Source organism: Garra rufa, chromosome 10 (genome assembly GCF_049309525.1).
Source record: "Garra rufa chromosome 10, GarRuf1.0, whole genome shotgun sequence".
Lineage (NCBI taxonomy): Eukaryota > Metazoa > Chordata > Actinopteri > Cypriniformes > Cyprinidae > Garra > Garra rufa.
Genome location: NC_133370.1, coordinates 45,693,014 through 45,707,235, shown reverse-complemented (window position 1 = coordinate 45,707,235; position 14,222 = coordinate 45,693,014). Strand labels below are relative to the sequence as shown.

The window sequence follows — 14,222 nt, the reverse complement described above, 5'->3', positions numbered from 1 at the left end:
TGTGACAAATTCAATGATTTCTAAGTGATCAAATTAGATATATTTACAGTATGGGTGGTGTTTTAAACAGCAATGTTTTGCAAATGCAATGCAAAGACTGTTAGCTGAGAACTGGATTGTTTGTTCTCAAGTAGAATATTACTGCAGAATTTACAAAAAAAATTAATGTTTAACAGTTTTGACAGCAGTGTTAGAATTTGAAAATGGTTCTGTGTGTCAGGTGCAGAACCTGGCTTCAATAAAACAGATGCATGAGTGCTACCAGCATTTCTTTAAATTGCTTTAAAAGTTGCAGAAGTAGAAGGTCAGCTAGTCAATGCTCATACGCTGCACACCACAACAAGTCTGTTTGCATAGGCATCGTCCCAGAAGAAAGCCTCCTCTGAAGCTGGCTCACAAGAAACCCTGCAAACAGTTTGCTGAAGACAATATGTCCAAGAGCATGAATATTTTGATGAAATCTGAAAGCCTTCTGACCATGCATAGACAGCAACGCAACTGTCAAATCCCAAAAAGGCAGTAAGATAAATATTATTATTTTTATAAAGCTACGATAATAATTTTTGCGTGCAAAGAAAACAAAAATAATGACTTTATTAAACAATTTCTGCGCTTCCTTGTCCGTCTTCAATGCACGTTCACAAAAGTACTATGATGTACAGAGTGTCTCAAAAGTGAATACACCCCTCAGATTTCAGCAACCATTTTAGTATATCTTCTCAAGGGACAATACAATAGAAATTAAACATGGCTATATTTTAGAGTAGTCAATGTGCAGCTTGTATAGCAGCATAGATTTGTTGAAAGAAAAATCAGAAAATTACGCAATATACAGCCATTATTGTCAAAATAGCTGGCAACAAAATAAAGTGATAACAGCAGTATGTTGTTTAACCATGCAAAGCCACATGTCCTCTTCATCATGTTTATGTTTTTGTCTGCTTGACAGGACCATACAAAGTTGTGTATCTTGTATTAGATTAGTTTAAATTAGGTGCTTTTACGTACAATTCTCTCATACTGACCACTTGATGTTCAACATGGCATCTCATGGCAAAGAACTCTGAGGATTTGAGAATTAGAAATGTTGCTGTCCACAAAGATTGCCAAGACTATTAGAGGATCAGTAACACCCTGAAACCAAGTTACATTACACTGGTCAGGGTCATACAGAGATTTTCAAAGATGGGTTCTATTTGGAACAGGCCTTGCAAGTGTCGAACAATGAAGTTGAGCACTCGTTCTGTCCATCACTTGCAGAACCTGGCTTGAAAACACAGATGCATGAGTGCTGCCAGCATTGCTTTAAAGGTTGCAGAAGTAGAAGGTCAGCTTGTCAGTGCTCAGACCATACGCCACACACTGCAACAAGTTGGTTTGCATAGTCGTCGTCCCAAAAGGAAGCCTCATCTGACGCTGACTCACAATAAAGCCCACAAACAGTTTGCTGAAGACAACCTGTCCAAGAGCATGAATTACTGGAACCATGTCCTGTGGTCTGATGAGACTAGAAGATAAACTTGTTTGGCTCAGATGGTGTCCAGCATGTGTGGCGATGCCCTGGTGAGGAGTACCAAGAAAATTGTGTCTTGTCTACAGTCAAGCATGGTGGTGGTAGCATCATGGTCTGGGGCTGCATGAGTGCTGCTGGTTCTGGGGAGCTTCAGTTTATTGAGGGAAACATGGATTCCATTACGTACTGTACATTCTGAAGCAGAACATGATGCCTTCCCTCCAAAAAACTAGGCTGAACGGCAGTTTTCCAACATGATAATGATCCCAAACACAACACCTAGATGACAACTGCCTTGCTGAGGAAGCTGAAGCTGAAGGTGATCGGGTGGCCAAGTATGTCTCCAGACCTGAACTCTATTAAGCACATGTGGGGCATCCTCAAGCAAAAGGTGGAGAAGCACCATGTGTCTAACCTCCAGCAGCTCTGTGATGACAATATAGAGGAGTGGAAGAGGATCCCAGCAACAACCTGTGCAGCTCTGGTCAATTCCATGTCCAGGATGATTACGACAGTGCCAGATAACAATGGTGCTAACACAATCTATTGACACTTTGGACAAGTTCACTTAAGGTGTACTCACTTTTTTTGCCAGCTATTTTGACAATAATGGCTGTATGTTGAGTAATTTTCAGGAGACCATAACTGCTATACAAGTTACACATTGACTACTCTAAAATATATCCAAGTTTAATTTAGTATTACCTTGAGAAGATAGTTGCTGAAATGTGAGAGGTGTACTCTCACATTTGTGAGATACTGTAGCATATCATTGCTCTTCATCATAGAAACCTGGAAAAATCTACTCTGCTGTTTTTAACATAATAATAATAATAATAATAATAACAAATGTTTTTTAAACAACAAATCAGAATATTAAGAGTGATTTATGAAGGGTCATGTGACTGCATGATGCTTAAACAGGTGCAGTTGATTTTGATTCAATCTGCTAAATGACTAAATATTAATGTATTTAAAATAACTGTTTGCTATTTGAATATATTTTAAAATGTAAATTATTCCTGTAATTTCAAAGCTGAATTTAAGCATCATGCAGTCACATGACCCTTCATAAATCACTCTTAATATTCTGATTTGTTGTTTAAAAAACATTTGTTATTATTATTATTATGTTAAAAACAGCAGAGTAGATTAGTCAATGTTTCTATGATGAATAGAAAGTTCAGAAGAACCAAGCAGTTATTTTAAATAGTAAAAATGCTTCACAATTTTACTGTTTTTGCTGCACTTTGAACATTAAAAATCGTTAACTGGTAGTGTATTTTTAAATTCTTTTCGTAACTTTAACATTATATTTTGACCCAGCAGGTCACCGACTGTCCCACAACAATGAAAGAAAGAAGCGCAGCGCTCACTCTCTCTCTCTCTCTCTCTCTCTCTCTCTCTCTCTCTCTCTCACTCACTGAGGGGACATTTTCAGAGGGGCTTGTTTTCTCTGTGGAGGTTCTCTTTGCATCCATAATCCGCGAAGACTTAATGAAGCTCGCCGCCACAGCATGTGTCCCGGACCCCGCACAGATCCTGCTGGTGCTGTTGTTACACGTGGCGTCCTCGATCCCCCCGGGCTGCCCGGAGCGCTGTGTGTGTGATGACCAGCATGTCGTGCAGTGCGCTGAACAAGACCTCCGCAGATTCCCAACAGGGCTCCCGCTGACCACCCGCCAGCTCATCCTATCCAACAACCGCATCTCTGATCTACCCGCACTCGAGCTCAACTACCTGTCCGACCTCACCTATCTGGACTGCAGCAATAACTCCCTCACACACATCTCCGAATCCACATTTGGGAACCTGAGGAAGCTGGCGTATCTGGACCTGTCCTTCAATTTCTTCTGTAGGATAGAGGAGCAGACGTTCAGCGCGCTGGAGAGCCTGGTGATGCTGAGACTGACGGATAACCCCAGGCTCTCAGAGTTTCACCCTCTGGCTTTCTCGCATGCCAGTGCACTTCAAGTGCTGGATATCAGCAGGAACAACCTGAGCAGACTCAACGTGAGCTTCCTCGCGGCTCTAGAAGGGCTTCGGTCTCTCGGGCTGAGCGGAAACCCGTGGCTGTGCGCCTGCGACGCGGAGGAGCTCTGCTTATGGATGCACACGGACGCCTTTAAGTTTCAAGGTAGGCTGTATTTGGGGGCTAGGGTTTGTTGTTTTTGACTTTTAAGGCATATGAGGTAAAAGTATTAAATAACCTTTGATAACCTTTCTCTTGATTATATAGTTACCAATGCTGGAACAATTTTGTGTGTGTTATAACTGTAAACTAACGCACTAACACACTATAACTGTAAACTATACAGTTGGGGTCAAGTTTACGTCCCCCTTTCAGAATCATTAAAATGTATATTATTTTACCAAAATAAGAGGGATCATACAAAATGCATGTTATTGTTTATTTAGTAAGATATTTCACAAAGAAGACATTTACATATAGTCCACAAGAGAAACTAATAGTTAAATTTATAATGACCCGGTTCAAAAGTTTACATCCCCTTAATTAATACTGTGTTGTTACTTGAATGATCCACAGAATGGTCCCTTGTTTGTCCTGAACAGTTAAATTGCCCGCTGTTTTTCAGAAAAAATACTTCAGGGCCCACAAATTCTTTGGTTTTCTAGCATTTTTGTGTATTTGAACCCTTTCCAACAATGACTGTATGATTTTGAGATCCATCTTTTCACACTGAGGACAACTGAGGGACTCTGAAACTATCTGAGGGACTGATGCAACTATTACAGAAGGTTCAGATGCTCACTGATGCTTCAGAAGGAAAGACCACGCAATAAGAGCCGGGGGTGAAAACTTTTGAACAGAATGGAAATGTGTGAAATGTTCTTATTTTGCCTAAATATCATATTTTTTCCTAGTACTGCCTTTCAGAGGCTACAAGATACTTACATGTTTCCCAGAAGACAAAATGAGTGAAATTTACCCTGGTCTTCAAATTCAAAAAGTTTTCACCCCCGCCTCTTAATGCATGGTTTTTCTATCTGGAGCATCAGTGAGTGTTTGAACCGTCTGTAATAGTCCCTCAGTTGTCCTCAGTGTGAAAAGATGGATCTCAAAATCATACAGTCATTATTGGAAAGGGTTCAAATACACAAAAAACTGTAGAAAAAAACAAATAATTTGTGGGACTTTTTTTTAAAAAGCAGCGGGCAGTTTAACAAGGGACTTATGAACAACTATCACTAAACAAAAAACAGAGCTGTGGATCATTCAGGTAACAAAGCAGTATTAAGAATAAAGAGGATGTAAACTTTTGAACAGGGTCATTTTTATGAATTCAACTATTATTTTCTCTTGTGAACTGTATGTAAACATTTTTTTTTGTGTGAAATATCTGATGCAGGTCAGTAATAAACAATAGCATGCATTTTGTATGATCCCTCTTATTTTGGTAAAATAATTTACATTTGTATTAATCTGAAAGGGGGATGTAAACGTTTGACCTCAACTGTACTTTCTTGCATCAAAAATAATTACATTTTAGAGAGATGTATACTGTCAACTCATGAAAACAGTGGTAATTAGTTGATTTATAAAACTAATGATGTAAAAAATCAGCTGGGATTGAATTTCAATCATTTTAATAATTGCTGGGATTCTGCTGGTGCTGCTGGTAAAAAATCTTAATTTGCCCTTTCAAATATTTAATCCTAAAAAGTCTTCAATCAGAGAAGAAAGCATTAAATTCATAAAGGTATGGCATTCAGCTGTTGCATGTATATCTTCCTCAGTATTGTTTATTGTTTTCCAGTATACCAATATCTAAATATCCTTAAATCAAGATATATTTACTTCAGATACAAACTGAACATATAAAGTCTTGTTTTCTGAGAAATTGACCAAAATTATTTTGTATGCATAAACAACTTCTCTTATAAAATCTGGTATGAAAACTACAAAAAGTTGTTTTTTTCTGAGCCCATTAACAGATTTTTGTTATGTGTTAATCATAAACTCACTCAATTAACTTATTTTATGTAATTTTGCATCTTGATTTAAGGATCTTTAGACATTCCTTAGACATTTTGTGGTGTGATTATTCAGAGGCATTTATTTTGAAGCATTGGGAACAAAAGAGATTCACATTTAGAGACCATATTGTGTCTCATTCAATTTATTCCATAAACTTGGTCTTAAATTGACCTTCATAAAACCTGCAGAAAACCTGTATTGTTTGGACCACTAGAAAATATAAATTAAAGTCTCATGACATTTAAGTATTTGAATATACCTTACTTAATGATTTGTTAATCTGTTATTTAATGCATTTGTTAATGCTAGTAATTAAGTCTTGTTTGCTATTGGACACTATTTTAGATTTAGACCACAATAGCCATCTATTAACAATGAATGCATCAGCCAGTTCTGTTCAGTCATTGAGGGCTTAAAGGAAAAAATAGACTAACAGCTGCCATTGGATTTATAAAGGCCATCTGATTCATATGTGATAGATAGATAGATAGATAGATAGATAGATAGATAGATAGATAGATAGATAGATAGATAGATAGATAGATAGATAGATAGATAGATAGATAGATAGAAACATGCACAAATATACAAAAAGTGTATTTACATACATGCACACATTGTATAGCTGCAGATGATTGTTTAAGCTCATCTGTGACTTCATCTTTTTGGTATGTTCATAGAGTCCCATTATAACCAGTTATATTTAGGCTGCTGAGGGCCTCTTAGTGTACAAAAGCCAGACTAAATACTTACACACAGACACATCAAACAAAGGCGCACAGTGCAGGGGATAATCCAGACATCTTCTGTTTTAATTGGCCCAGATGTATTCCCTCAAGTGCCGCTAATTATTTTGCTCTACAAATTAACATGCAACCGTTCACACAACAGTGAAAGATCAAACGCAAAAAAGGTCTCATCCGCTGCTCTGAGCTGCTGTAGTCCCAGATGTGCTGGCCTATTTTTTACCTTTCACTGGCTATGTAGGGGTTTATTTGGACCCGCTGTAACATTAACTGCAGACAGAAGGAGAACACAGCTGTGAATCGCTCATGAATTACAGTGAATAATGTTTTTGCTTGCATTAAACACTTTCACATTTCAATAAATTATACTGCACATTTAAAAACACCTCTTTTTAAACAAAAGTGAATATTGGATTACAGATATATAACAATTTTAAAACTTACACAAATTATAATATTACCATGTTAAAGAGCTCATTGGGAAATAAAAAGTGATTTTTCTGAGCCCGTTGACAGATTTTTATTTTTTTATTCACTCACTTCTTTTTGATTAGTTTCTCATAAAAACAAGACATATTAAATGTATCTTGATTTAAGAATCTATAGGCATTTGTACTGGAAAACAACAAAAATACTGTTTTTTACAGTGTGATCAGAAGGTACAGTGAAAGTTAAGTTTTTATTTTAGTGGTAGGGAGCAGATAACTTCCTTCCTTCCAAATTTCCTTCCAAACTTTATTCCCTCCAAACTTCGTTTCTTCCAAACGTCTTTCTTGCCAAACTTCCTTTCTTCTAAACTTCCTTCCAAACATCTTTACTTCCAAACTTCTTACATTCCATATTTCCTTCCTTTTATTACACGGCTCTTTGGAATGCTTGATTCTGATTGGTCAGTTGAGACATTTGCAGGTTCGTTCTTTTCAAATAATCACCGCTCCAAAGTAATAACGCATAGACGGTACTACTTGTATGTTTAAAATCCCTCCGTGCCAACAAAGATTACCGTTTGGCGCCATCTTGTGACAAACACTGGACAACCACATTTAACAATGGAAAATTTCGACATTAATCTATTTAAATGGTCTTACTAACGTACATAGTTTGAATGTTAGTCACGTGGTACTATATCGTTTCGCGGAAGGATAAAAATGTTAATTTAAAACAAATATGCCAATAAAAGGTTTCAAATTCATATTCATGTCCAGTTTTATCCTTATGTGGCAAGTAGCCGTGTAATAAGCGGGATAATGTACAGGCAGCCGGTAGTTATCGCGAAATAAGCCCCTTCAGTGTGATACAAGACCCTCCGCTTCGCGTCGGGTCCTGATCACACTGTCGGGGCTTATTTCTGCGATAACTACCGGCTGCCTGTACATTATCCCTTACCTAAACTTCTTTCTTTCCAAACTTCATTCTAGACTTCCTTTCAAACTTCCTTTTAAACTTCCAAACTTTGTTCCAGACTTCCTTTCGAACTACCTTCCATCCAAACTTCCTTATGAACTTCCAAACTTCTTTCCAGACTTCCTTTCAAACTTCCTTCCTTCCTTCCAAACGTCCTTCTAAACTTCCAAACTTCATTCCAGACTTCCTTCTAAACTTCCAAACTTCATTCCAGACTTCCTTTCAAACGTCCTTCCTTCCAGACTTCCTTATGAACTTCCAAACTTCTTTCCAGACTTCCTTCTAAACTTCCAAACTTCATTCCAGACTTCCTTTCAAATTTCCTTCCTTCCAAACTTCCTTATTAACTTCCAAACTTCTTTCCAGACTTCCTTCTAAACTTCCAAACTTCATTCCAGACTTCCTTTCAAATTTCCTTTCTTCCAATCGTCCTTATAAACTTCCAAACTTCGTTCCAGACTTCCTTTCAAATTTCCTTTCTTCCAATTGTCCTTATTAACTTCCAAACTTCTTTCCAGACTTCCTTCTAAACTTCCAAACTTCATTCCAGACTTCCTTTCAAACTTCCTTCCTTCCTTCCAAACGTCCTTCTAAACTTCCAAACTTCTTTCCAGACTTCCTTCTAAACTTCCAAACTTCATTCCAGACTTCCTTTCAAACGTCCTTCCTTCCAGACTTCCTTATGAACTTCCAAACTTTTTTCCAGACTTCCTTCTAAACTTCCAAACTTCATTCCAGACTTCCTTTCAAACTTCCTTCCTTCCTTCCAGACTTCCTTATGAACTTCCAAACTTCTTTCCAGACTTCCTTCTAAACTTCCAAACTTCATTCCAGACTTCCTTTCAAATTTCCTTTCTTCCAATCGTCCTTATAAACTTCCAAACTTCGATTCAGACTTCCTTTCAAATTTCCTTCCTTCCAGACTTCCTTATGAACTTCCAAACTTCTTTCCAGACTTCCTTCTAAACTTCCAAACTTCATTCCAGACTTCCTTTCAAATTTCCTTTCTTCCAATCGTCCTTATAAACTTCCAAACTTCGTTCCAGACTTCCTTTCAAATTTCCTTTCTTCCAATCGTCCTTATTAACTTCCAAACTTCTTTCCAGACTTCCTTCTAAACTTCCAAACTTCATTCCAGACTTCCTTTCAAACTTCCTTCCTTCCTTCCAAACGTCCTTCTAAACTTCCAAACTTCTTTCCAGACTTCCTTCTAAACTTCCAAACTTCATTCCAGACTTCCTTTCAAACGTCCTTCCTTCCAGACTTCCTTATGAACTTCCAAACTTCTTTCCAGACTTCCTTCTAAACTTCCAAACTTCATTCCAGACTTCCTTTCAAACGTCCTTCCTTCCAGACTTCCTTATGAACTTCCAAACTTCTTTCCAGACTTCCTTCTAAACTTCCAAACTTCATTCCAGACTTCCTTTCAAACTTCCTTCCTTCCTTCCAGACTTCCTTATGAACTTCCAAACTTCTTTCCAGACTTCCTTCTAAACTTCCAAACTTCATTCCAGACTTCCTTTCAAATTTCCTTTCTTCCAATCGTCCTTATAAACTTCCAAACTTCGATTCAGACTTCCTTTCAAATTTCCTTCCTTCCAGACTTCCTTATGAACTTCCAAACTTCTTTCCAGACTTCCTTCTAAACTTCCAAACTTCATTCCAGACTTCCTTTCAAATTTCCTTTCTTCCAATCGTCCTTATAAACTTCCAAACTTCTTTCCAGACTTCCCTTCAAACGTCTTTCCTTCCAAACGTCGTTCCAGACTTCCTTTCGAATTTCCTTCCTTCCAAACTTCCTTATTATCTTCCAAACTTCTTTCCAGACTTCCTTCTAAACTTCCAAACTTCGTTCCAGACTTCCTTTCAAACTTCCTTCCTTCCAAACTTCCTTATTAACTTCCAAACTTCTTTCCAGACTTCCTTCTAAACTTCCAAACTTCATTCCAGACTTCCTTTCAAACTTCCTTCCAAACTTCCTTATTAACTTCCAAACTTCTTTCCAAACTTCCTTATAAACTTCCAAACTTCATTCCAGACTTCCTTTCAAACGTCCTTCCTTCCAAACTTCCTTCCAGACTTTTTTTTTTTTCGAATTTACTTCCTTATGAACTTCCTTATGAACTTTCAAACTTCCTTCCAGACATCCTTCTAAACTTCCAAACTTCCTTCCAGACTTCCTTTCAAATTTCCTTTCTTTCAATCGTCCTTATAAACTTCCAAACTTCTTTCCAGACTTCCTTCCAAATGTCTTTCCTTCCGATCTTCCTTAATTCTAAACTTCCCTACCTTCTAAACTTCCTTCCAAACTTCTTTTCTTCCAAACTTCTTTGCTTCCAAACTTCTTACTATCCAAATTTCCTTCCTTCCAAACTTTATTCCAGACTTCCTTTCAAACTTCCTTCCTTCCTTCCTTCCTTCCTTTCTTCTTTTCAAACTTCATTCCAGACTTCCTTTCAAAATTCCTTCCTTTCTTCTTTTCAAACTTCATTCCAGACTTCCTTTCAAAACTTGCTTATGAAATTTTAAACTTCATTCTAGACCTCATTTCAAACGTCCTTCCTTCCTTTCTTCCTTCCTTCCAAACTTCATTCCAGACTTCCTTTCAAACGTCCTTCCTTCCAAACTTCGTTCCAGACTTCCTTTCAAACTTCCTTCCTTCCTTCATTCCTTCCAAACTTCCTTCCAGACTTCCTTCCTTTCTTCCAAACATTCTTATAAACCTCCAAACTTCCTTCCAAACTTCATTCCAGACTTCCTTTCAAACATCCTTCCTTCCAAACTTCATTCCAGACTTCCTTTCAAACTTTCTTCCTTCTAAACTTCCTTCTAAACTTCCAAACTTCGTTTCAGACTTCCTTTCAAACTTCCTTCCAATATTAAGTATGTGTCAATGTATAAGTGATTTTAAATGTCTAATTACATAAACATATCAATTATTTGTATATTTATTTTAATAAAGTGAATAGCTTTGAAACCATTTTCAGAGAACGAGGATGGAAAAAATGTGGCATACGTACAAAAGGTATTGGATGACAAAAAGATAAAGGAAGAGGCAGACCATACAAGCACTGCATGTCAGATGAGTTGTGGGTATTTAGTCACCACAACTATAGGGAGAAAGTAATTGGAGGAACAGAGACAGTGGGAAATGGAAAAAACTGTAAGGAGGTACATTAAACTCCTCATGGAAAACACATTTATTAGTGGTGTTTGTTACAAGAGAGCATCACTGTTCACTGTCACGTATCTCCTTAAAGAAGCATAAGTACAAAGACTCAATGACTGAGCCGGAGCAGAGGACAGTCGTGGCTGTGAATTATTCAGTGTGTAAAGTAACATTATATCTATGTATGAAAGGATGCCAAAGGGCACTGCTTTATTTTAGACCGCTTAATCAGCAAAGTCTTGAGTATAGTACAGGGAATTAACTGGTTGACAGAATTAACTCTCATAACGCATTCAGGTTCAGTTTGACCTGGAAGAGAAAAAATGCATAATTTTTTAGATAATTAAATAAATAAATGTTCAGGTCATTTTGGACCCATTAGGTGTCATAAATGCATGTTTCTCAGTAAATAACAAATAAATAAATAAATGTTCAGGTCATTTTGGACCCATTAGGTGTCATAAATGCATGTTTCTCAGTAAATAACAAATAAATAAATAAATGTTCAGGTCATTTTGGACCCATTAGGTGTCAAAAATGCATGTTTCTTAGTAAATAACAAATAAATAAATAAATGTTCAGGTCATTTTGGACCCATTAGGTGTCAAAAATGCATGTTTCTTAGTAAATAACAAATAAATAAATAAATGTTCAGGTCATTTTGGACCCATTAGGTGTCAAAAATGCATGTTTCTCAGTAAATAACAAATAAATAAATAAATGTTCAGGTCATTTTGGACCCATTAGGTGTCATAAATGCATGTTTCTTAGTAAATAACAAATAAATAAATAAATGTTCAGGTCATTTTGGACCCATTAGGTGTCAAAAATGCATGTTTTTTAGTAAATAACAATTAAATAAATAAATGTTCAGGTCATTTAAAACCCATTAGGAGTCAAAAATGCATGTTTTTAGTAAATAAATAAATAAACGTTCAGGTCATTTTGGACCCATTAGGTGTCACAAATACAAGGTTTTTAGTAAATAACAATTAAATAAATGTTCAGGTCATTTAAAACCCATTAGGAGTCAAAAATGTATGTTTTTTTTGTAAATAACAATTAAATAAATAAATGTTCAGGTCATTTTGGACCCGTAAGGTGTCACAAATACAAGGTTTTGTAGTTTTTAACTATTAAATAAATAAATGTTCAGGTCATTTAAAACCCATTAGGTGTCAAAAATGCATGTTTTTTTAGTAAATAACAAATAAATAAACGTTCAGGTCATTTTGGACCCATTAAGTGTCACAAATACAAGGTTTTTAGTAAATAACAATTAAATAAATGTTCAGGTCATTTAAAACCCATTAGGAGTCAAAAATGCATGTTTTTTAAGTAAATAACAATTAAATAAATAAATGTTCAGGTCATTTAAAACCCATTAGGTGTCAAAAATGCATGTTTTTTTTAGTAAATAACAAATAAATAAATGTTCAGGTCATTTAAAACCCATTAGGTGTCAAAAATGCATGTTTTTTTTAGTAAATAACAAATAAATAAATGTTCAGGTCATTTAAAACCCATTAGGTGTCAAAAATGCATGTTTTTTTAGTAAATAACAAATAAATAAATGTTCAGGTCATTTAAAACCCATTAGGTGTCAAAAATGCATGTTTTTTTAGTAAATAACAAATAAATAAATGTTCAGGTCATTTTGTACCCGTTAGATGTCAAGAATGCATGTTTTTTAGTAAATAACAATTAAATAAATAAATGTTCAGGTCATTTAAAACCCATTAGGTGTCAAAAATGCATGTTTTTTTAGTAAATAACAAATAAATAAATGTTCAGGTCATTTTGTACCCGTTAGATGTCAAGAATGCATGTTTTTTAGTAAATAACAATTAAATAAATAAATGTTCAGGTCATTTAAAACCCATTAGGTGTCAAAAATGCATGTTTTTTTTAGTAAATAACAAATAAATAAATGTTCAGGTCATTTAAAACCCATTAGGTGTCAAAAATGCATGTTTTTTTTAGTAAATAACAAATAAATAAATGTTCAGGTCATTTAAAACCCATTAGGTGTCAAAAATGCATGTTTTTTTAGTAAATAACAAATAAATAAATGTTCAGGTCATTTAAAACCCATTAGGTGTCAAAAATGCATGTTTTTTTAGTAAATAACAAATAAATAAATGTTCAGGTCATTTTGTACCCGTTAGATGTCAAGAATGCATGTTTTTTAGTAAATAACAATTAAATAAATAAACGTTCAGGTCATTTAAAACCCATTAGGAGTCAAAAATGCATGTTTTTTTAGTAAATAACAAATAAATAAATGTTCAGGTCATTTTGTACCCGTTAGATGTCAAGAATGCATGTTTTTTAGTAAATAACAATTAAATAAATAAACGTTCAGGTCATTTAAAACCCATTAGGTGTCAAAAATGCATGTTTTTTTAGTAAATAACAAATAAATAAATGTTCAGGTCATTTTGTACCCGTTAGATGTCAAGAATGCATGTTTTTTAGTAAATAACAATTAAATAAATAAACGTTCAGGTCATTTAAAACCCATTAGGTGTCAAAAATGCATGTTTTTTTAGTAAATAACAAATAAATAAATGTTCAGGTCATTTAAAACCCATTAGGTGTCAAAAATGCATGTTTTTTTAGTAAATAACAAATAAATAAATGTTCAGGTCATTTTGTACCCGTTAGATGTCAAGAATGCATGTTTTTTAGTAAATAACAATTAAATAAATAAACGTTCAGGTCATTTTGGACCCTTTAGGTGTTACAAATGCATGTCTTTTAGTAAATAATTAAATAAATAAATGTTTAGGACAATCAATCAGGGATCAAAAATGCATGTTTTTTAGTAAATAACAAATAATTAAATAAATATTCAGGTCACTTTGGACCCAATAGGTGTCAAAAGTATGATGCAATATATATACAGTATACAAGTTAAAAGCATACTGCATATGGCATAGAATATGACCTCTGTACTTTGTATGTGTAATTCAGCAAGAGGTTGGATCTGATATCTAAAATGTTTTCACATATGTTAAATTTCGTACTTGTAAAAAATCTTGTGCAATTTTATGTCTGTTTTTATTAATTGAGTTAATGCACTCTTTTTTCTTGTGTATTATGGGACTAGAAGAGGGACAGACTGTGTGTGACAGTCCTCCATCCTTACAGGGGCAGCGTCTCTCAGAGTTGGGCCTTTGGCTGAGAAGACAGTGCCATCCAGGACTGGCTCATCATGACTACCTGTTCTTTGTGGCCATTGGTTTTGTCATATTTGGAGTAGGTACGGTACTGGCATGGGCTGCTGGCATGGTAATGGTGCTCTGCCAGCGCTGCGTCAGATGGAGGAAGGACAGACCAAATTTTGACGTCACAGAAGAGGAAATTAAAACAGGACAAAATGGGTAA

General features: G+C 35.5%; 1 protein-coding gene across 1 annotated transcript; it reads left to right on the top strand.

The window, feature by feature from the left end:
- Positions 1-3,010: 3,010 nt before the first annotated feature.
- LOC141344605 (leucine-rich repeat-containing protein 52) lies at positions 3,011-14,222 on the top strand. The gene is made up of 2 exons (XM_073849478.1): positions 3,011-3,650; positions 13,945-14,222. Exons 1-2 carry the CDS (start codon positions 3,011-3,013, stop codon positions 14,220-14,222), a joined length of 918 nt encoding a protein of 305 aa, XP_073705579.1.

Excerpts from the sequence above, each read along its gene's own strand:
- LOC141344605 (XM_073849478.1), top strand. The coding sequence starts at position 3,011 with ATGAAGCTCGCCGCCACAGCATGTGTCCCGGACCCCGCACAGATCCTG. Across the intron at positions 3,651-13,944 it reads GGACGCCTTTAAGTTTCAAG|AAGAGGGACAGACTGTGTGT; the intron begins GTAGGCTGTATT and ends TTATGGGACTAG.